The following is a 21918-nucleotide window of genomic DNA, read 5'->3' as shown; positions in this document are numbered from 1 at the left end:
AATCCATAGGGGACACCATAGTAATGCATAGAGAAATACATGTACCTGTCTTAACTGGCTCCCACTGAGGCTTGAGGGGTTTAGGGGAGTGCATAAGCTTGCATGACTCAACTGACCCCATGGAGATGTAGGGGTAGTTGACCCCCTTCTCATCAGCCCCCTGTGAATACTGTAGGAGCTGGTTCTCCAAGCAACCATTTGAGAAGACTAGACTAGAATCAAGCTGATCATTAACCCCTCCAAAGCAGTCTGCCCATCTGACCAGATCAAAGGTGAACCTATTAGAGGCTGGAGTCCGAGACCTCCAATGCTTCCTGTGTGTTATCTGTGAAACATGCTGTCCTTGCCTCAGCCTGTAGGATCCTTAGCCTCCTTCCAAGATTCTACCCTAAGTATGAGTACTACCTCTGACATGAAGTTTCCCCTGAAATTACCTTGTAGTTTCTTGGTGCATACTTAGTACAGATTTTTATGCGGTCATAGGGCAGGCCTGACTCAGATCAGATCGACAATTCAGGGTCACACCTGTCCCTAGTTGCTAAATGCCGAAAGACAGTTTATTTTCTTTCTAATGCCCACAAGTCAATAATTTCCCTTCACAGGCAGAGGTCACCTGGGACTCACCCTCTACTGCATCTGAATTACTTCGACCAAAATGTGAGCCATCACACCAAACTAGTCCTATTATCAATCACCAACTGCTGTAGGCCAAGCCTGACTCAGGCTAGTCTGCACAGACTCAAATGGGACTCAGAGACCATCTAACAATTAGCAAAAGGAAGTTTACTTAGCCTCAGGCTGTTCAGCAAGAATACAATATTGACTCAGGGAGATGCAGCTTCTCTGCCAATGGCAGTCAGGCTGGTTCACAATCCAGAAACCGGAGGGAAGAGTTCAACTTCTCATGAATTGACTTTTGCTTTGGGGCTACCAGAAAGCTACATACTCCAATGGCTTAGTTCCCTTGGGTCAGGTAGGTCTCCAAGAATGGTTTCAATGTTTTCTTTTTAAAGAAAACTAACCTAGCCTAATAAGGGTGGGGCCTTAGGAAATAATGTTCCCAATACATATGTAAATGTGACTTTCTAATTTCCCGGAAGTCAGAACTGTCTTGTTTTGTCGCTGTGTTGCTGTACCCCAAACACCTAGCACCAATGAGGCACTCAATAAATATTTGTTGGGTTGGCACATATTAGGAAGGTTTTTTGTCTTTTTTCTTCAGCATTTTTTGGGGTTTCCTTTAATAAGCTGTTGACTTATTTTTCATGATTTTCTTGCATCACTCTCATTTCTCTTACTTCTCTTACTTGATTTTCAAAATCCTTTTTGAGCTCTTCCATGGCCTGAGCCCAATTCATATTTTTCTTTGAGGCTTTAGAGGAGCTTTGACTTTGTTGTCTTCTTCTGGCTGTGTATTTTGATCCTCCTCATCACCAATGATGTAAGAAAATATCTCTTCACTGACAAAGTAAGAATCTATAGTCTGTTTCTTTTACCCCGTTTGTTCACTTTCCTAGTCAATTACTTGACTTTGAGCTTTGTTAAGTGGAGGTCTCCAGAAGCAACCTCTACCTTCAACAGGGCTGCAGCTGCCCTGGGGTTAGAGCCCACCATGTTCCCCTCTCAGCCTGATGAGAGACCTTTCCCACTGACCTTTGAAGCTGTCTTTAGTGTTTGTGGGTTGAGAAGACTGGAATCTGCAGCAGTCACTTGGGATTCACTCCCCTAAGGTCTGTTCCCACTTTGTCCTTGCTGGCTCAACCCAAGCCAAACTGCATTCCCAACCTGGGATGAAACACCCTTCCAGTCAACCTTCCAGACTGTCCTGGGCTGACAATTTGCTTCAGTCAGTCATTTTGTGGCTTCTGTTGCTCTAGAATTTGTTTAGAGTCATTTTTTACAGGTTTTTCAAGGGATGTGGGGGGAGAGCTCTAGCTGGTACCTGCTTCTACTCTACCATCTTGGCTCCACTCCTATTTGTTTGTTTCTAAGAAAGGAATGAAGGGGGTATGCCCTGGAAACCACTCCAACTTTTCCACAAGGCCAAGTCACTGGTGGTCCCCTGAGGCATCATTTCTTCCCAGTAATCCTTTCAACTGGCCTTTCATTGTGGCCCCATGTCCAAAGGTCTAATTCTATTACCTCTAACCTACTCTAGGCCACCCATCATAGTTGGGATGGCCCCAGGTAACTTCCCAACCTTAATTCCTTCTAGGTTCCTTCTATAACCTCCCAGTCATCCCAGACTACTTAGCCACTTCACCTTAACATATAGATTTTCCTGGGACAGCTAGTGGTGCAGTGGATAGAGCACCAGTGCAGGAGTCAGGAGGACCTGAGTTCAAATCTCACCTCAAGACACTTGACACTCATTAGCTGTGTGACCTTGGGCAAGTCACTTAATCCCAATTGCCTCCTCCTGGAGATGAGGTCATCTCCAGTCATCCTGATGAATATCTAGTCACTGGATTCAGATGGCTCTGGAGGAGAAGTGAGGCTGGTGACCTGCACAGCCCTCCCTCACTCAAAACAAAGTCAAGTGCAAGTCATGTCATTACTTCTCTGATGGCATGGTCTTCTTTGGCAACAAAGGACAAACACACGCAGATTTTCCCACCGTCTTTCTGTATAAAAGGTTCATCTTGTCTCCATTAAAGTGCTCAGATTCCTTCTTTAAGAGTCTGGCCAGCTTCTATTGATGAAACAATAAACCTTGTCTCTGACTGAAAGAAGGCTTGAGTCGAATAATTTCGAGGTGGGACTAGCATCTTTTGCCCTTGAATTTCAGGATTCCCAGCACCCCTACATTGCAACATATGGCTCCCTGATACCAGGAAAATGCCTACCCTCAAGCTCTTCTCCAACCACGACTGGAAGGTATGTAAGCCTCCTCTCTCTCCCTATCCCTTTCTTGCCTGCAGTTGGGATTGCTCTCCAAGCACCGAGGAAGGCTTGGAGACGCATTTTCGGCCTGATGCTCTCAGGTTCCATCTAGGTCAGACACTAAGGAGGCTGTCTTGCATCCAGACTGTTGCTCTCAGTCTCTTGGTCTATCAGTTCAGTTTAGAGTCCATGGACCTGAGCACAAGCCTGGGAGACAGACACCCTAACCAGAAGCATATGCCCAATTCTCTCAATTCTCTTGGACACTAGAGAACAGGGAAAACTTCAGGTACTTTTTTTGTTTTATTTGTTTCCCAAGGCTTACTCCCAGTCCCCACACTGTGATGGGTCAATCCTTTTCAATTCCCACAAATTCGCCTTTGGGTTGTCTTTTACAAAATTGGAAAAAAGTTTAGTTTCTCTAAAGAACTTAAAAAGAAAAGGCTTGTGTTTTTTTGCAACAGAGCTTGGCTTCAATATCACCTGAAGACCAAAAAAACATGGCCCATTTTGGGGTCTTTACAATGCAATACTCTCTTACACCTAGATTTATAGTGTCCCAGAGAAGGGAAATGGATGGAAATACCGTCAAAAATGGCCTTCATAGAGCTCTCTCAGGACCCCATTCTCAGTAAAGATTGCAAGATGCTTGTAGCTAGAGCTGGCTCACGAAAGGGGAATAGGAGTCAACTGGACATTTTGGATACTTCTTATGGCCCCCAGGACTTTGGCCCCTTTCTTCCATGCCTCCATTCCCACCACCTCCCCTGCTACTCCCCTTTTTCCTTGGTTCCTCCTGCTGCTCCCCCTTCTTCTCTGTTTCCTCCTGCTTCTCCTTTCCCTGATCCTTCCCGTTTCCCACGTCTCCCTCTTGGCAGCCCCCTCTTTTCCCTCATCTTCCTTCCTTTCTCTTCTAAGCTCATCCCTTCTGTTTTCTGCCTCATTCTCCTTCTTACCTCCTCTGATCCCTACCTTCTTGTTTCTTCTCTATTACTCTGAATCTCCTCCTCTGATCTCTCCCTTTATGTGCTAGATTTCCCCAATAAAATCTATTTATTTCCATGCTGGCATGGACTGCCCTTTCTTCAGTTTCTCAGTATTCTCTTGAAGGTGGGACCATCCCTCAGGATAGACTACCACCCTACAACTGGCATAATCAGGTCAGCATAGATCTGCCACTTTACAAAGTCCGACCTCAGATACTAACTGTGTGACCTTGGGCAAGTCACTTAACCTCCCCCTGCCTCAGTTATTTCATCTGCAAAATGGAGATAATAATAGCATCTACCTTTCAGGGTTGTTGTGAGGATCAAAAGGGATACATGTAAATCACTTAGCATTACAAATATTAACATAGTGCCTGGCATACAGTAGGTACTTAATAAATGTGCTTCTTTTCTTCCTTCTGATGCTTACTCCCTGTATGACCTTATGCAAGTCACTGAACCCACCTGGACCTCAGTTTCCTCATCTATAAACTGACAAAGTTGGAAGAGATGAATTCTGTCCAGATCTGGGTAGGTGATTCTATGCCCAGGGAGATAGTAAGTTTCTTCCCACCCAATCCTGCTAAGACTTCCTACTACATGACTACCTGTCAGGTATGTAGCAGTGGGGATTCTTTTTTCAGCTACGTAGTGGACTAGACAGTTGCTGAGAGGTCCCTTCTGACTTTGAAATTCTGTGCTAGGCACTACTACAAGGAATTTGTTAAAGAGTACTTTAAGGTTAATTAAATGTCTTGCAAAAGTTATCTCATCTGATTCTCACAAAGACCTGATAAAAAGTGGAACAAACCAAAGCTTAAACTAACACAGCACCACACTTAAAACCAGAGATAAAGGAATACTGGTAATTCAAAGATTGTTTTCTTTTGCACACATGCAGAAGGGAAAAGAGCTTCTGCCTAACCCCTATATAATAGTAGGATCCACGAAAATAAGGGAAGTCAATTACCTGACAATGCAAATCATTAGTGGTTGACTTGCCAACAGACTCTGTGTCCTCCAGACTAGGACAATTAAAATAACACTCCAGAGCTCCTCTCAGTGGGTATATTTTAGGTATGTTAACCCCAGTCACATATGCTAGCCATAACATTGTCTAGTTGATTTCTTTTGTACCCCTAGCACACTACCCCAAATGATTAACAAATATATCCATTACTGTTAATTGAACTGAATTGCTTTGAGATAATAAAATTGTTTTATCATACCAGCTTCTCCATGTCAAAAACTAACAGTAGAAGGATGAGAACCCAATAAAATGAATTCAATAATTCAATTTAACAAACATTTACTAAACACCTACTACTAAGGACTTTGCTGGCAATAACTCTTCTTTGCGACGTCAGTAGTATTTCCACCATGGAAGATAACTGCTGGGACAGAGCCTGAGTGGTAGTAGGGAGGAGGCTGTTATTCCTGAGGTTCTCAGGCTCATGTTGCTGGTTAGCAGTTGGTCTGTTGTTGATGGCAGCAGAAACAGTGAGCCCTTTCTCCACATGAGCTGTTTCCTTTTAAGATGGCTATAGAAATCAATCTAGAAACAGGACCAATGGTCTGGGGGTGGGGGATACTGAAATCCTCAGAGCTCATGGACTTTAGATCCTGGATTGTTTCCACTAAGAGGGTATGGTGAGCAAAGTGTCAGTGGTTTGACTCTCCTGGGACCCTTTGCTACTTCAGCTAAGTTAGCTTGCATGCCCCTCAATGGTAGACAGCTGGGCAATCAGAAGTGGAGGAAAAAGAAAAAAATTAGGTATGACTCTAAGACTGAAAACTTGAATGATGGTGATTCCCTCAACTGAGGTATGGTGTATGTATAATATATACATATATGTACGCAGACTAACATTAGTATATGTGGAATATATATTATATGTAAAATATTTCATTATAGGCACATACTATGTTATATTTACATATAATATACACACGTGTGGTATATATTTATGTAAATATCATATATCATACACTAAATATTAGCATAAGCATAATATATACATATAAATATATGTGTTTATAATGTATGTGTGTATATATTACATGCATACATATACTATACTATTAGCATATACACTTTGTATTTCAAAGAAATCTGAATTAATCCTAGTAAGACACACATATAATAGACTCTGCTTTTTAAAATTTGACAAGCAATAAATTTTGCTAACCATTTTCTTCCTAGAAAGTTTCAAACATACATAAAGACTTGAAAACAATTTCACATTAAATTTTATAGTCACTGAAGCATGCATCAACTGAGAGGACAATATAACACTGCCAAAGCCAGCAGCATTTCTGTCTCCCTAAGCAAGGCTCCCCATGAAACAGAGCTACACGTGGAACTACTTGCTTCACATTATTTGAGTGTGTTCAGAATTAGGGTAACAATTCATCAAATAAACAAACATTTAATGACTGTTATATATGGAGCACTGGGCTAGGCACTGGGAAAAAAACATCATTTTAAAAGTAGAATCCTATTTTTAAACAAATACTAGTACAGCATCTTTTAACCTAAAAACCCATTTCCTCCTTACAACAAAAATGTCAGCACTTCAAATGGCCATATTGATGAAAATACAACGAATTCTTTTGAAGGAGACATTCGCCACAAAAAATGTTTCACACGTCTGTCTACTCAACAATGAACCTATTTGTAATGCACTTCTGGCAGTTATTTATGAACAGTATTGGAATTTCCTATAAAATGTCAAAGAGTCTTAATAAAATGACACTTTCATTATGTTATACTGTTATTTTTCATTAATGGAAAGAGGCTCAGTTTTATTTGAGCAGTAAGATGGTAAGCAACATTAGAATCCAACTGTCCTCTATAAATAATGCAGCTGTTTCAAATTCTCTTACGAATAGTAAGAAAGGGGAACTGAGACTCTATCTTGGGAAGTACAATAAAGTTTTTTCATGAGCCTTTTCCTCCAACTCCAAGCTTAATAAAATTGGAAAACAAATATTTATTATTTTGCAAGTAAGCTTTTTGACATTTTCTCCCACTTACCCTTTCTACCTCTGTAAAGTGTGATAGAGTGCTCAGGCTCAATACTCTCCTTCCCTAGTTCAGTGGCATTGGCAGAGACAGATACAAGACTGTCTATAAATGGAAAAAAGTGATTTAAGTTAACACATGAAATTCTTCTCCAATTCTTAGAGGAGTGCCACCAAATTACTCTCCAGAGGACAAGAGACACTTGCACCAATTCTTCCATGTCTGGATTTCTGCTAAGTCTCATGGGACCATGGACACATGACTTGCCCTCTCTGAGTCTCAGGGTTTTCATCAATAAAATAAGGGGCAGCAGAGGATCTCTAAAATCCCTTCAAGGTCTACATTTATGACTTCAGATCCCACTCCAACATCTTCCCTACAGTCCCTGATCCCATTCACAGACGCTACTTTCATACTAATCTTTCTTAAAAACAAAAAACAAAAAAAAAACAACTTCCATCACTGTCATCTAAATGTTCCCTCCTGCCTCACATCAAGACTAATCCAGAATCACAGAATCTCAGAGCTGGAAAGGACTTCAGAGACTGACTAGCCCACCAGTAACCCTTTCTACAACATAAACAAAAAGTGGTCATCCAGTATTTGTCTGCTGAACTCCCAGTGGCCAAAACCTATTGAGCTTAACCTATTTCAGGATATTTCTAATTATTAGGAATTTCTCCCCCTTACGTCAAGGCTAAATTTGCCTGAAAAACAGCTTCCAGGTATTGCTCCTAGTTTGTTTTCCTTAGGAGCTAAAAAGCCGGTCTTTCAAGAAGAGTCCAAGGAATTCTACCTCTCCATTAAGGTAAATTACCATATTCTTCAAGTCTCTCATCTCTCCAGTCCACCTTCCATAGGCTATCAAGGTGCATTTCCTAAAGTGCAAGTCTAACTATGACACTCATCTACTCAATAACCTTCAATGGCTTTTCCTACTGTCTCTAGAACCAAACAGAGGCTCCTCTGTTTGTTTTTACAACCTATCCCCAAATAACTTTGCAACCTTAGGCATGAACCACCTAACTAACCCCTTCCTCTACAATCAAGTCAAATCAGCCTTTGTGCTGTCCCTCATAGATGCTATGTCCCTCCTGAGTCTTTGCACTGGCCATTACCTGTCACCCCTCTTCACCATCAAATCCTCTCCCTTCAAGAAGAACTTGAGCACTTCATGTAGGAAGTCCTTCCTACATGACTGTCCCCCTCCTCCAGTGCCCTCCCTGACCACAGCTGCTTGTGAATTGAGAAAAACAATCTTGATTGTGACACCAATGGTCATGTGTGTGTGAACCTACCAACATTAGGGCTGACCTTGAACACATTAAACCAAACTGAACTTGTTTCCCACCTTTCCTTAGACTTCTGTCAATTGTGTTCTGGATTTCATGCCCTATGTAAGCATTCCATAGCTCTCTTTCACCGTGTTTAATGCTAAAGAATGGATTACTACAAGGAACTGGGCAAAATTATGGTTCCTTAAAAGCACACTTCAATGACTCTTAGAGATATTGCAAAAGGTACTGTTATGGGGAAAGGCTATTATTTCAAGCATCATCCAAGTTCAAAATGACAGGATCAGCTGCACCAAAGAAAGGAAAGTGGGGTCAAAAATGAAAAACAAAACAAAACAAAACACACTAACAAGAACAAATGACTCCTGCAAATCTAATTCCCAGACTTTCCAAGGGACCTACCAGCTGAATTCCTCCAGGGTAGAGCACAGGTCTCTTGAAGTAGGAAGAACAGTAAAAAATGACCAGTTGTGGGTTTTATTTTTTGTAAGCTGCTAACGGCTGCTTTGAAGAAAAAAAACCTTATTACTAGTCAGACAACTAGGACTTTCAGGAAAGCTATAGCACGCACACAGATGCCATTCAAGCCTTCTGTTCCTCAACCAATAAAACAAACAACACTTCTTACTTTTTTCTATAGATGTCTTAAAATGTAGTTAGTTAAAAACCATAATATGGTTGGTTTAACTTGGGCATCTTGCAGAATAGAAAAAGTTTTCTACTTTCCACATCTGAGCACTGAACCTACCTCCTGCCTATAAATAGGAACGAAGGCTTTGTTGTTGAATCAATAGTAGAACCTAGATTTAAACTTTGTGGGAGAGGGCAAAAAAATTATGAAACACAGTATTACTTCAGGAAGTTGCTTTAGTTTCTCTTCAGAGGATATTCTAACTCATTCCCTAATAATACTCTCAAAGTTAAGCTACACAATCTAACTTTAAAGATATAAATGGAAATATAAAGATCATCATTATCTCCTATAGATGTCATAGTAGTTAATATACAGTTAAGGAATCATATTTTCTCTTTCTTTCTCTTCTCTCCTCTCACTCCTCCTCTGCTTTAAGGCTACCCAGTCAGATTCCTACCCCTGAAAACAATAAGAATGATGAGGTATGGTGTATGAGAGTAGAAGCAGGGATGGAGGCAAGGATGTATGATGGTAAATAATGCACTAAATTCAGAATTTACTGTATTCATCTTTGCTAAGGGCAATTGAGCATATTCCTCTATAACAAAAGATGGCTCAATCTGGAGAGGTGAGCTTCTAAAATGACATATAATGACAAAAGGGACCAATAAAATATTTAGGTTTTCTTTTTTTTTAAAGTTTACTGTAACTGCCTGTTGGCATTGTGCTAAATTTAAAACTTATAGAAAAATCTTTTTCAAGATAATTTGAAAAGTCTACAAAAGAAGTAAATCCAAATGTCTAATAGAACAATCGAGGTGCTGACTTTCTAAGTTTCTAAATTAAATCTAAAAATCCAAATATAACAAAGAAAAAAAAGAAAATGTTCCTTAGACAATAAAAGAACTTTGGTGCCTGAAAAGCCCATTTATAATTTAAATGTAAACCTGTGAATATTATGTAAAAATAGAATCCCAGAAATTCTCATGCAGACTAACTCAACTCTACCATTTAACAACGTGCTAATGAGATAACACATCCAAGTGTTTTGTAAACCTTTAAGTGCTATATAAATTATTACCATTGTAAATAGATAATCACATGAAAAAGTGAAAAAGGAAAGCTGATGTTAATGACTAAAATCTGACACTCAGTTTCAAAAAAATTCAGAAGAAAAAAACGTTTTGTTGATGGAAACCCCTCTGAAAGAGAGGAAAGCTGAAAGTGGTGCGTCTGTCTCTGTCTCTCTTTTAAACAGGATTTTTAATCCTATTTTTTTTTTTAAATAGGATGAATGTGAACTCACAAAAACCTATGCAATTTATTCATCTCATCACCTGGAAAATGTAGAAGGAAACTGTGAAGTAGGAAAGGCAGAGGTAGTATGACAATGGAAAAAGAAGGTAAGTCTCAGGTTGAAGTTCATAAGGCCTAGGTTTAAGTGTGACCTCAATACATACTGCTATATGACTCTACAAAGTCTGCACATTGCAGAGGAGGTGCTGGCCTGTGCTAGCATGAATGAAAAAGCATCTGTTAAATGCTTCCTATGTGCCAAGCACTAGAATTCCAAATACAAAAGTTTACCATAGTCACTGCCCCAAGGAGCTGACATTTTAATAGAAGAAAACCTCATATGATAAGGGAGTATGAGCTCAGAAGGATAGTTTGGTTTGGAAAATTACAAAGATGGTGAGGGGCACTAGAGGGGAGCAAACTGACATACCCTTTCCAGGAACGATAACAGAGTTTGTTTGTGATTCCAAAATTGGAATCACAGTCAAGTGTCAGAGACAGTATGGTATAGAGTATATAATGACTGCCTAAGTCAATTTCTTTTCCCTTTGGAAAACATTTCTCTTCCTACCCTCAGCTTGCATGAACAGTTGTGTCTATGGTTCAGAAGCAGGTACGAAGTAGCCTCAGAGCCAGAAAGACCCAGGCTGAGGGCTACCTCTGACACACTCTGCTAAGTCTAAACTTACCTGGCCCTCCGTGCTCTAGGCACCTCTAGTAAGAAAGCTGCAGAGCAGGGACTGTGGGACGAGGAGTGAAGGTGCCCAGCGAGCTGGAGCCAGAGCTAGGTACAGTGGGCAAGTTGGACAACCAATCATTAACCAGGACAGCAGGGTCTAGGGCAGATGGGCAGGCAGGTGGGTGCTCAGGGCACACTGTCCCATCCCCAGTATGAACAAAGCTCCCTCAATTTAACAAATATATCCACGTACCCTCTGTAATTCTCTTACATATTAACGCAGCATGGTGTCACTTCTTGGCTATTATTTAGTATCTGTGTGACATTAAGCAAGTCACAAGCTCTTTGGACTTCAGTTTTCTCATTTTTGTAAAATAAGGAATCAGAATGGAAAATTTCTAAAGTCCCATTCATCACTAGGAACCTAAATGTCCCAGTATCCTCCTCTGCCAAATGGAGAAGGGGATGGAGGACTCGAAGGGGAGTACTGGACTTCAGTCATAGGAACTGGGTTCCAATCCAAGCCTGGTCCTTACACTTATTACCAGTATGATCTTGGGCAGGTCACTCAATCTTTTGTGTCTTTGGAGTTGGGAGCAGAGGGTGTTTGACAGCACAGCCTCTTTGATCTCTATCTATGCTCTATAATCTTTATGGTAGGTCCTTTCCATTTCTGAAATCCCATCTTTTTATGTCTTATACTTTCAATCTAATGTCACTGAATGCCTGCTAACATTTGTAAAAGCTTTCTCAACACTTAATTTTTAACTACTTTCAGCTATTACTATTGGTACACAACTAAAGCTACATAGGAATTTTTTCTTAAGTTTGAAATTTATCTAATACAATGTAACAGGCTCCACATGCCAACTCTCTAGGGTTAAACTACTACGTAAGTGACGATGAATTCTCTTGTCACGTACAAAGAGCTCAGAAGGCAATATGAAGTCATCAAAAGTAAGAACTTTTAGTCTGCACAGCTAACTTGACAGGAAAAGTATCCTATTAGATATATAAGCAGTCTCCTTTTCAAATTTATCATAGTAAACAAGAATCTTTTAGACCACTAGGATTAAACACATTAGGACTCTAATGACCCAAATAATAGAGAAACGTCTCAATTTTTGGTTGACCAAATGTTCTATATTTCTCATTACTGCACAATAAATCAGAATGCAACAATTTTCTGTCAACAAATACTATATTCATTGATACAAAAAAGATATTTCTAAAAATTATTTAACTCAAGCTTCAGCACCCAGACTACTTCATAAGCCAGGTTATTCATCAGGCCTACGGCCTTGTCTATTAAATCACGCCTAAAATTCTCGACAATGGTATTCATGGTCTTCCTAAGTCTTCATTCCATTCAGTTCAGTTTCTTAACCTAAAAGAAAGTGTGAAAACATTCTAATCACAAAGGGCTAATGAATGAACTATTATTGCTTTCCTTGATCACCAAGTAGTATTTTCATTTCTACTTCTGTGCCTTTGTTCATACTCATGTTGTGGTTGGGACCAACCTGTTACAATCTTACATACGGGGTAACTGACAGACTATCCCTATAATTCTTTTCCTCTATGACAAACTGGTCACTACCCCACTCCTCTTTTATTTCCACTCCCAATAATTAGGTTCCTCCCAGTTAATGAGAATCAAATCCAGAATCAATCAATAAAAAATCAATAAATATTTATTAAGCACCTACTGTGCGCCAGAGCCAGGCACTGTGCTAAGCATTACAGATACAAAAAGAAACAAGACAATCCCTATTCCAAAGGAGCTCACAATCTAATGTGGTGACAAAATGCAAACAAACATATACAAAGCCAGTTATCTAGGACAGAAAAAAAATAATTAAGAGGAAAGGCACTAGAATTAAGAGAGGTTGGAAAAGGCATCCAGTAGAAGATGGGATTTTAGTGGAGTCCTAAAGGATGCCAGGGCAGTCAATAGTCCTTGAGGAGAGAGCATCCCAGTCATGGGTGACAGGACATGAGTGACGGAGCGCGTTGTTGCTGGAACAAACAGGAAGCCAGCAACTCTAGATCTAAGAGTACCTGTCAGGGAGGAAGACAAAGGAAGACCATAAAAGTAGGAGGGGAGCAGGTTATCCAGGGTCCTACAAAGGATCCTGTAAGCCCCTAGAGTTTACTGAGTAGGGAACAACTTGGTCAGACTTGAGCTTTAGGAAAATCACTTTGTTAGTTGAACGAAGGATCATTAAGATAAGTCAAGAAACGCTGAGCTACTCTACTTTCAGCAGAAAAAGAGCTCCAGAAGATGTCTAGATAACTGAAGTTATTTCATTTACTATTACATCAAGCCTCTATGGCAAGTTTAGGATCTGTTTTCTGAGCTTGTCTATAGCCTATTTCTGCCCAGGTGTTCTGCAGTATATGTATTCCAAAGATAAAACTTTTCCTTTCCCTCCACAGACCCAAAGGCAAATACTCTCCTTACACCAATGTTATCATAGATGTGACCCCTCACTGCCACCCCCCTCAAAAATATCATGCTATCATGCTATGCTCCTACTGGGAACAAGACTATTTTTTGTTCTTAGGTTATACAATGTCAGCACTAGCAGACCTTAAAGATCATGTAGTCCAATGGCCAGCTTTCTTTGACAGCTGAGGTCACAGAGGTTAGAGGTGGTTATTGGCAGCCATACTGGGCAGCACTGGTATATGGAATAGACGGCTGGGCCTAGAATCAGGAAGACTCATCTTTCTGAGTTCAAATCTGGCCTCAGACCCTTACTAGTTGTATGGCCCTGGACAAGTGACTTAAACCCTATTTGCCTGAGTTTCCTCATCTGTAAAATGAGCTTAAGAAGAAAATGGCAAACCACTCCACGATCTTTGCCAAGAGAACCCCAAATGGTGATGGCCACCGAAAGTGGGACACAAGTGAAATGATCAGACAACAATAACATCGACAGTCAGTAACCGAACTAGCTTTTCTAACTCCCATCACAGGCATCTCCACTATACCATTCTCACACATTTATTTTTCATCGAACACTTTTTCCATCACTATTATAATAGAGTCCAGTTCCAGGCACCACATTTTAGGAGGACAGAGGGGCAATCAGATTAGTGAAGAGCCTAGTGTTCACAATATGAGAATCAAGCAGTTAAAAGGAAGACCTGAGGGGAGATTAGGATACATGTTACCTGGAGAATGGATTTAACTGGCCCCAAAGGGTGGTAAAGAAGTCACTAAAGTAACCAGGCTCAACTTAAGGAAAAAGGCAAAGCTCTGCAGGACAGGCTCACTGTTTCCATAGTCTGCCTGGTCCCAATACCTCCAGAGTCCCTCCTCTAGGACCAAGTTCAGACTATTCTCCAGCTTCTCAAATTTTAACCACCCCCCTTTCCCTATTCCTCACTGCACATCGCTCTCTTCCACTGCATCCAAGCTGGCCCATATTCCATTTCCTTTCTCCCCAGGCAGGGAATGCGTTTCCTCCTCCAGCTTCCTTCAAAGCTCAAGAGGCAACTACAAGAGACCTCCCATCATCCCCCACTCCTTTCCTTCTCCACTTAGGTATCTCCTTTGAATATATCTTGTCTTTAGTTTTTTGCTCTCCACTGGTTTTCCCTCTACCATCGGAATATAAGCTCCCTGGGGGCAGAGGTTGCTTTGTTTTTGTCTACATATTCTCTTTCCAGAGTCTCTCTCCCAAAATTAAATAGGCTGTTCCCTGGTTCCCACTAAATGGAGTGTCAAGTACGTAGTAGTAAGGAAAGGGCCAGGGGCCAAATCTGTATTTTCGATCATGCACACAAATTTCAAGGAAAGAAACTCTTTCTACCAAGGTATGTGGGTACCTTCCCTGCTACACATAATCTGAGTAGTGGTATGAAAATCAAATAGAAGTACCATAAATTCAACTATTTATCTTGCTTTGCATTTTTATTTATTTTGTTAAACATTTCCCAATGTTCAATCTAGTTCCATTCCCTCTGAGAAATCAGTATCTGGAGCACTGACTCCCACAGGGTCACAGAGGTGGTAGGTGTCAGAGGTAGGACTGGAACCCAGATCTTTAAGACCCCATCGCCAGGACACCAAGCTATTTCTCTCATGCTGCTGTAGGGATTATTTTTTAGGCAGCAGAAAGAAGGAAATTCTACAATTTTTAAGTTTTGTGTTGGATGTCAGGAAGAACTGTAATTCAAATTCTGTCTCAGACACTTATTAAGCCCCTTGGGCGTACAGCAGTTACACTCCAAGTGCTGGGCCTCAAGTCAGGAAGACCCAAGTTCAAATCCTACCTCAGGCACTTATTAGCTGGGTGACCCTGGGCAACTCACCCCACCTTTATTTACATCTGTTTCCTCTTCTTTAAACAGAGATAATAACAGCACCCACCTCCCAGGGTAGTCACGAGGTTTAAACGAGATAATATTTGTAAAGCAAACAGCACAGTGCCCAGAATGTAGTAAATGTTTATTTTTTTCATCATGAGCAAATCCCTTACCTCTTAGAGTCTCAGTTTCCTCATCTATAAAAATGGAAAGCAATACCTGTAAAAACTACCTCAAAGAGGCGTGGTGAGCTGCAAATGAAGTAAAGCACTTTGCAAACTTTAAACTGCCATGCAAATGCCAGCTATGGTTATTATTACAGACTGCTGATCCTGGTGGGGAAGACCAGGCAGACAAGGATTCTCTAGCTGCCTGTGACCCAACTGTTAAAGGCCCCATGTATGTCCCTCCAGCAATTGGCCCACAATTGGTCCAGCTGCTTCCCACATCCCAGCTGTCTCATCTTCCAGTTCTCTTTGGAGAAGCAGAGGTTGAAAAAGCAGCTCTATTTTATGTAAATTAAGCAGATGTAGAAGGAGTCTGACAGAGTCTTCTTGTTTTGCGCATATTCTTGGTTTAGGACTAATCCATTAATTTATGTTCAATTCTAGGTGAAACAGTGGAGAGAGCACCTGACTGTCAGGAGATCTGGGTTCAAGTCCCAGCTGTCACAAACATCTAAGAAGGGTACTATTGTTTTCAGGGCAATAGGAATATGAAAATAAAACAAAAAACAAAAAAAAAAAACAGTCCGGGCACCAGGGAGTGTGCATTCTTCAGGAGCCTGATAAAACCTGCGAATCAATAAAGCAAAATTATCTGGACAGGGGCAGAGAACAATGAGCCAGATGAGGAAAGGATTTGAGAAAGGAGAAGTCACAAATCTTAGTGTGGAAGGAAGCTAAGGACAGAAAAGGCAGTGGTGACAAAAGCTGCCTCTGGGCATTCCAGACCTAGGAGGCGTTGGTGCAAAAGGATGGAGGTGGAAACCAATTCTGTGGTGACACTGCACAAGTCTGCCTCTCTAGCCTCAACTGATCATCTGCAAAGTGGGATGGCACCTGTGATCTCTAGCTCATCAGTCTATGAGGAAAAGTGCTTTGTAAACCTTAAGGCAGCATATACAGGTGAACTGTGATTATTATAAACTACTGAATATGCACTCTGAACACAGTTCTTGGGAACTAGACAACAGGCTGCAGAGGCCCTGAACCTTAGAATGAACTAAAGACCACAAGAGAGTTAGAACAAAGGCATCACACTTTCAGCCAGGCAAAAATCACCCAGTTAAAGGAAATATTTAAGAAAATAAAAACACAATACAACATAATGTGAATTTGTGGTTTGAACTAAGTTTGTCCTGACTCCAGGCCTGGTGCTCTATGTACTGTGGCACCCCTAGCCAGCTGCCCAACTAACTTCTCAGAGAGAAACTCTTTCCTGTGCAAGAAGGACTCAATCTCTAATGCCCTCTCATATATAGCAGGAAGGAAATTTGCACTTTATTCTTTATGACCATGCTTTGAAAAGAAGTCTTCACTTTCCAAAGCTACCAATCAGTCATCACTGTCATTATCATTATCATTTAACTGACTGACCCTTTGGTGAATTAAACTGCTTTAAAAATATTACTCATCTGAGAAAGTCTTAAAAAGATTCCCACTTAACACACTTTTAAAACTTTCAAAACAGAAGCTATGAAAAAGCCATAAACTAAACAATTCTTACTGAACATTAAGCACAGCTTCAAACTGTTCATGTACAGATTTCAAAATGTACTGCCACACACATCACCAGGCAGTTTTAAGTAACTGCGTGGACGCACAGAAGTAATTAATACATGGTATTAATCATTACCTTTAAGTATATCTAGAAATATAAACAACATAAATTTTAACATCCCACTAGGAAAAAGACAAACTAAAAAACTGTTTAAACTTAAGACTTAACCGGACAACTTATCATGCTTAGAATCAAAAGAAAACAGTGTGCATTCTTTTAGATTTAAATACTCTATGGATTCAGCACCTCTACCTCATAATTCTCATAAGAATTAAAAAAAAAACTTCCTCTAGATTTAAGTTCAAAGGAATTAAAAATGCTATCAGGTTCTTTGCCAAATGTTCCTATTCACAAAAAAATCTCCATTTCACTCTGTTCATAATTTTACATTTCATCTAAAGTACATGTCCTTAACCAAGTTGCTATCTTTCAGATGTATCGACCAGAGTTGATAAATTCCAGAGTCACATTAAATAAGATTCCATGTTGAAGACTTCAAAAGAAAACAGAAGGCAGGCTGTTCATGTTTTCTCAACTAAAGCAGCTTCAATTTAGAAGACATCTATTTCCACACTATTTCATGGATCCTCATCAGTCAATCAACAGCACTTACTAAGCATCTTCTGTGTATAAAGTGCTGTTCTCCATGGTCTAGTGAATTATTATAAATGAAAGCTTTATCTAGTAACTTCCTTTGGACAGCTCATACCACTTCTGTAAGAGGAACAAAATGAAGTCACATCCAACCTTTTTTTGTCCTGTCACCAAATGAGCTGATAGCCTACCAGGGACCAGGAATCCTTGTCTGGGATTCTTTCCACTTAAAGCAGGATTTCACTTACTGTGCCTCTTTAACAGATCCTATAATTAGTCCCATATAAATAGCCTGCCCTCCACCAGCACGGCTAACAGGGATTATAACAGCGACTGCTGGGTTTTAAACATTCCTACTGCATATCACGTAAAGCAGTATAGACACTGCTGGCCTGGGAGGCCCCAAACTTCAGCTCAAACACCCCCCTCTCCCTGTCAGCAGTGGGATCACCACAGCCTCACGCAACTCTAAGACGGTCAAAGTTATAAACAGACTGCAATCTGCTTTGGTGGAGGAAGTTCCCACACCAACCAAACCACAAGTCCTGGCAATACTGGCCATGTACGGGATTAGCACGCCCAGGGTGGGGAGGAAGATCTAAAGCTAGACAGAAAGGGTCTGCCTTCCCCGAGAGCACATACACACAAAATCCCCTGACCACGCGGAGCAGCAACAGCAAATACCATTAAGCGAGATGGAAATCGCAGAGTGCAGATCAGCTTGAGGAAAACCGGCTACACATCTCATGGCTAACGAAAAATTCCAAGAATCCTAAGGGAGCAGACCAGAGGATCAATGAAAATCTCAAGTCCATTGAATTGCTCCACCAGTCTCCAAACCTCTGCAGCTCCATTACTCGCTCGCAGCGACTCTAAACAAAAACAATCCCCGAAAAGCGAAAGGGGAAAAAAAATCACAGCAAATGCCAAACGTTACCAAGATCAAAGGAAAACATGTGCAATGTATTCTGTAACCGTCAAAGTGCTACATAAAAGGAAACTTTTTTATCCTTCTTATAAAACTCTAAACTTAAACTGTTGGAGAAAGACAAAATTTATCTAGGAATAAATTTCCTTTCTCTAAAGCTGTTGGTCAAAAAAACCCGTGTTTTTTTAAGCTGGACCTGTGATTTCGTTTGTGTCTGCATCCTCCCCTCCCAGAAAAGGGCACCTCCTCCGTAAGGCAGGGCACCCACGGGTCACAGTCCCAGCACTGCCCCAGGCACAGAGGAGTCAGTCAGGGGCCTCTCCTCCGGATAGCGCACAGTAGGGGATCAGACACCCCCATTTATCGGGGCGCGCTCTCCTGCCTCCCCACCGGCCCCGACCCAAGCTAGCGCCCCTGCTCCCGGGGCCTCCAGTAAACAGTCACTGCTAAGCGCATCGTGACCTCTGCAGGAAAGAGGAAACTCTCCGTACGGGCTGATTCAATCGCACCGATCACGGGCCGCCCGGCCATCGCCAAGCGACCGTCGGACAGCCAGAACCACATGTGGACGCCAGAGAGGGAGGCCGCCCCAAGATTACCGGGGGTCGACGGGCACCCTCCGAGGCGAACCCCACGTGCTTCCCTTTTAGGGGCAGCACAAAGTTACCGTGCTCGTGGGCAGCGCACCCAGAGCCCTTCCACACAATGCTCACCCCCAACGCGCCCCGGAACCAAGTGCCCCGGGCCCTGCCTTCGCCGCCGGCTGGGATGGGTCCCGGGCAAAGGCGCCCACCCCGCCGGCCTCGGTGTCCCCACCGCACCGGCTACGGGGTCCCGGCCCAGCCCCCGCACCGCGCGCACCAATGAGCGGCCGCGCCGCTTCCCGGGGTCTCCCCCGAGCTGTCACGGGGGAGGGGGCGCGGAGGAGCGGACGAGGCCCCCCGCCCGGGCCCGGGGCACAGGCAGGCGGCCGGCGGACGCGCGTGGGCCCGGGCCCGGCCCCCCGCCCCTCCCCGCGGGCGGGCGCTCACCTCCCGCACGTCCTGCAGACACTCGAGCACCGCCAGGTTGTTGCTCCAGGTGTGCTTGGGGCACACCCGGGTCACGTCCTCCCGACACGTCTCCTCCTCCGCCAGCTTCCAGCCGCCGCCGGGCCCCGCGCCGCCCCGCCGGGCCGGCCCCGCTCCGGCAGGGAAGAACTGCTGCTGCGCCTGCTGGGGCTGGGGCGGCTGCGGCGCCTGCGGCTGCTGGGGCGGCTGCTGAGCGTGCGCCTGAGCCGGCTGCTCCGGGGCCTCGGCGTAGGGCCTGTGGCCCAGCCCCGGAGGCTGGTGGAGGACTGCCAGGTTCTGGGGGTTCGGGGGGTTCTGGAGCCGCTGGGCCCGGGCCGCCAAGAGCAGAAGCAGCGGCAGAGCCGCGGACAAGGCGAACATCCTCCGTACACGTCCACACGCCGCCATCTTGGGTCCGCGGCAGCCTCGACGTACCGGGCGCCGCCACGTATTTAAATGAGGGGCGGAGCCACGGGGGGGGCCGTCGCCCCCGGCGAATGGGGGGCGGCCGAGCGGCGCGGGGGAAAGGTTACGGGGAGAAAGGGTGATGCCACATTCAAGATGGCGGCGCCTTAAGCGGACCTAGAGAACAGCGGGTTCTTCTCAAGTTTTCCTTTAATAAACTGAGGAAAGGAAGGAAAGAGAAGGAATGCCGAGTCAGGGTTGTGGTGGCTTCCCTCCGGCTTACTCCTTTGACTGGCGTCACTCGGTGCCTCTCCCAAGATGGCTGCCACGTCGCGCAGCGGCTTGAGTCAACATTCCAAAAAAAACTTTATGTGTGCATCTACGAACATGACAACCTAGGTCCTCCTGCCCTGCGATGGGGGTGGGGGGCAGAGAACCTCCCTGGACTCTCCCGCAAGCTGCCCCGCCCCCACTCCAAGGCACCTGCTCCAAGCGCTTTCGCTTCTGGAGGCTCCTGGGTCTCCTGCATCGTGGTGGTGCTGCTAAAAGTCTTAACAAGTGGCTTTTCTTTGGGGAGGGGTGGACTCGTTTTTGTCTTATTTTATTACTATTCATTTAAGTTCATTCTGCTTTATTTGCATTTTCTCCATCCCTTTCTTAAGTCTAGACAACACACAAAACCAGTAAATGACAATCCCCACTCTGAACATTTAACAATCGGCTCTTGCTCAGAAAACCCCAGAATCTAGACTTCCAGGCTCTTACAATAGCTAGCTTTCGTAGCCCTCTCTAAGATATTTACAAATATCTCACCTGACCCTGGCATCCATCCTGAGAGGCAGGTACTATGACTATCCCCATTTTACTGGGGAGGAAACTGAGGCACAGAAAAGGAAGTGACTTGACCAGGGTCCAACCGATGGTAAGATTTGGGAAATTATTTTAATTCAAGGTTTTCCAGCTCCCGAGTTCAGCTTTGTTCACTGCCAATCTGAGAGAAAATGCTGCTTTGGTCAGGACTCAAGTCCCTTCTAAAAGGCAAAGAGAAGAAAGGAAACGTGAATCAGTCCATTTCCCAATTTATCAGAAGTTTGGGTGAAAGAGATGGAATTTCAGTTGTCTACTCTCTATCTGTTTGCGGGGTTAGGAAACCAGGACGTTAGCCAGAATCTAGAAGGGTCTGCCCCCAACGAAGAGGAAAGGTAGCAAGATGTATAAAGTGTTTGGAAAATTACATATAGATCCATAGACATATAGATATATAGATATATGGTTGGTTGTCCTTCGTTCTCAGCGAGGCCATGATAAAGTGAAATTTCAGTGTGTACAACTGTGGCTGATCAGACCAATATGAGCTCAGAATGCTCTACCACAGGTTGAGCACAGACAATCCGTGTGAACATTTGGGGTGGTTACTCCAAATTTGTGCATCCTACGTTTCCTTTGTGCTGTCTCAATTCTGCTTTGCTCATAGAGCACAGCACCCTTTCTGATGTGGGCACGCCATGCTGAGTAGTCTCCCATGTTGCACAGTCAAATCCAAAGTTCTTGAGAGAGACCTTGAGAGAGTCCTTGTATCGTTTCTTCTGAACACCATATGATCGCCTGCCCCATGCGCGTTCTCCATAAAATAGTCTTTTGGCAAGCATACATTTTGCATTTGAATAACGTGGCCAGCCCATCAGAGTTGTGCTCTTTGAGGTATGGTTTGAGTGCTTGGCAGTTCAGCTAGAGCAAGGACTTCAGTGTCAGGTACCTTATCCTGCCAGGTGAGCCTCAGAATCTTCCTAAGACAGTTCAAATGGAAGCGATTCAGTTTCCTGGCATGGCACTGGTAGACTGTTCATGTTTCACAGGCATATAACAATGAGGTCAACACAACAGCTCTGTAGACCTTCAGTTTGGTAGTCAGTCTAATACCTCTTCTCTCCCAAACACTGAGCTAGCCCTGGCAATGCATGCATCAACTTCATTATCAATGTGTACATCCCTGGAAAGTACACTACCAAGGTAAGTGGTGATATATGATATCTATAAAGATAATT

The 21918-nt window shown here is 43.1% G+C and overlaps 1 protein-coding gene across 2 annotated transcripts in view; it reads right to left on the bottom strand.

Moving 5' to 3' along the window:
- Positions 1-19906, bottom strand: part of GLG1 (golgi glycoprotein 1) — a 143129-nt gene extending 123223 nt beyond the window's left edge. For both annotated transcript variants that reach the window (XM_072636556.1, XM_072636557.1), the window contains exon 1: positions 19451-19906. In XM_072636556.1, coding sequence (XP_072492657.1) covers positions 19451-19876 — 426 coding nt within the window. In that variant the 5' untranslated portion in view covers positions 19877-19906. The remainder of the gene's footprint in view (positions 1-19450) is intronic.
- Positions 19907-21918: the final 2012 nt, after the last annotated feature.

The sequence above is a fragment of the Notamacropus eugenii genome, chromosome 1 (assembly GCF_028372415.1).
Source record: "Notamacropus eugenii isolate mMacEug1 chromosome 1, mMacEug1.pri_v2, whole genome shotgun sequence".
Lineage (NCBI taxonomy): Eukaryota > Metazoa > Chordata > Mammalia > Diprotodontia > Macropodidae > Notamacropus > Notamacropus eugenii.
The sequence above is the reverse complement of the archived record's forward strand: the minus strand, read 5'-3'. Positions and strand labels throughout refer to the sequence as shown.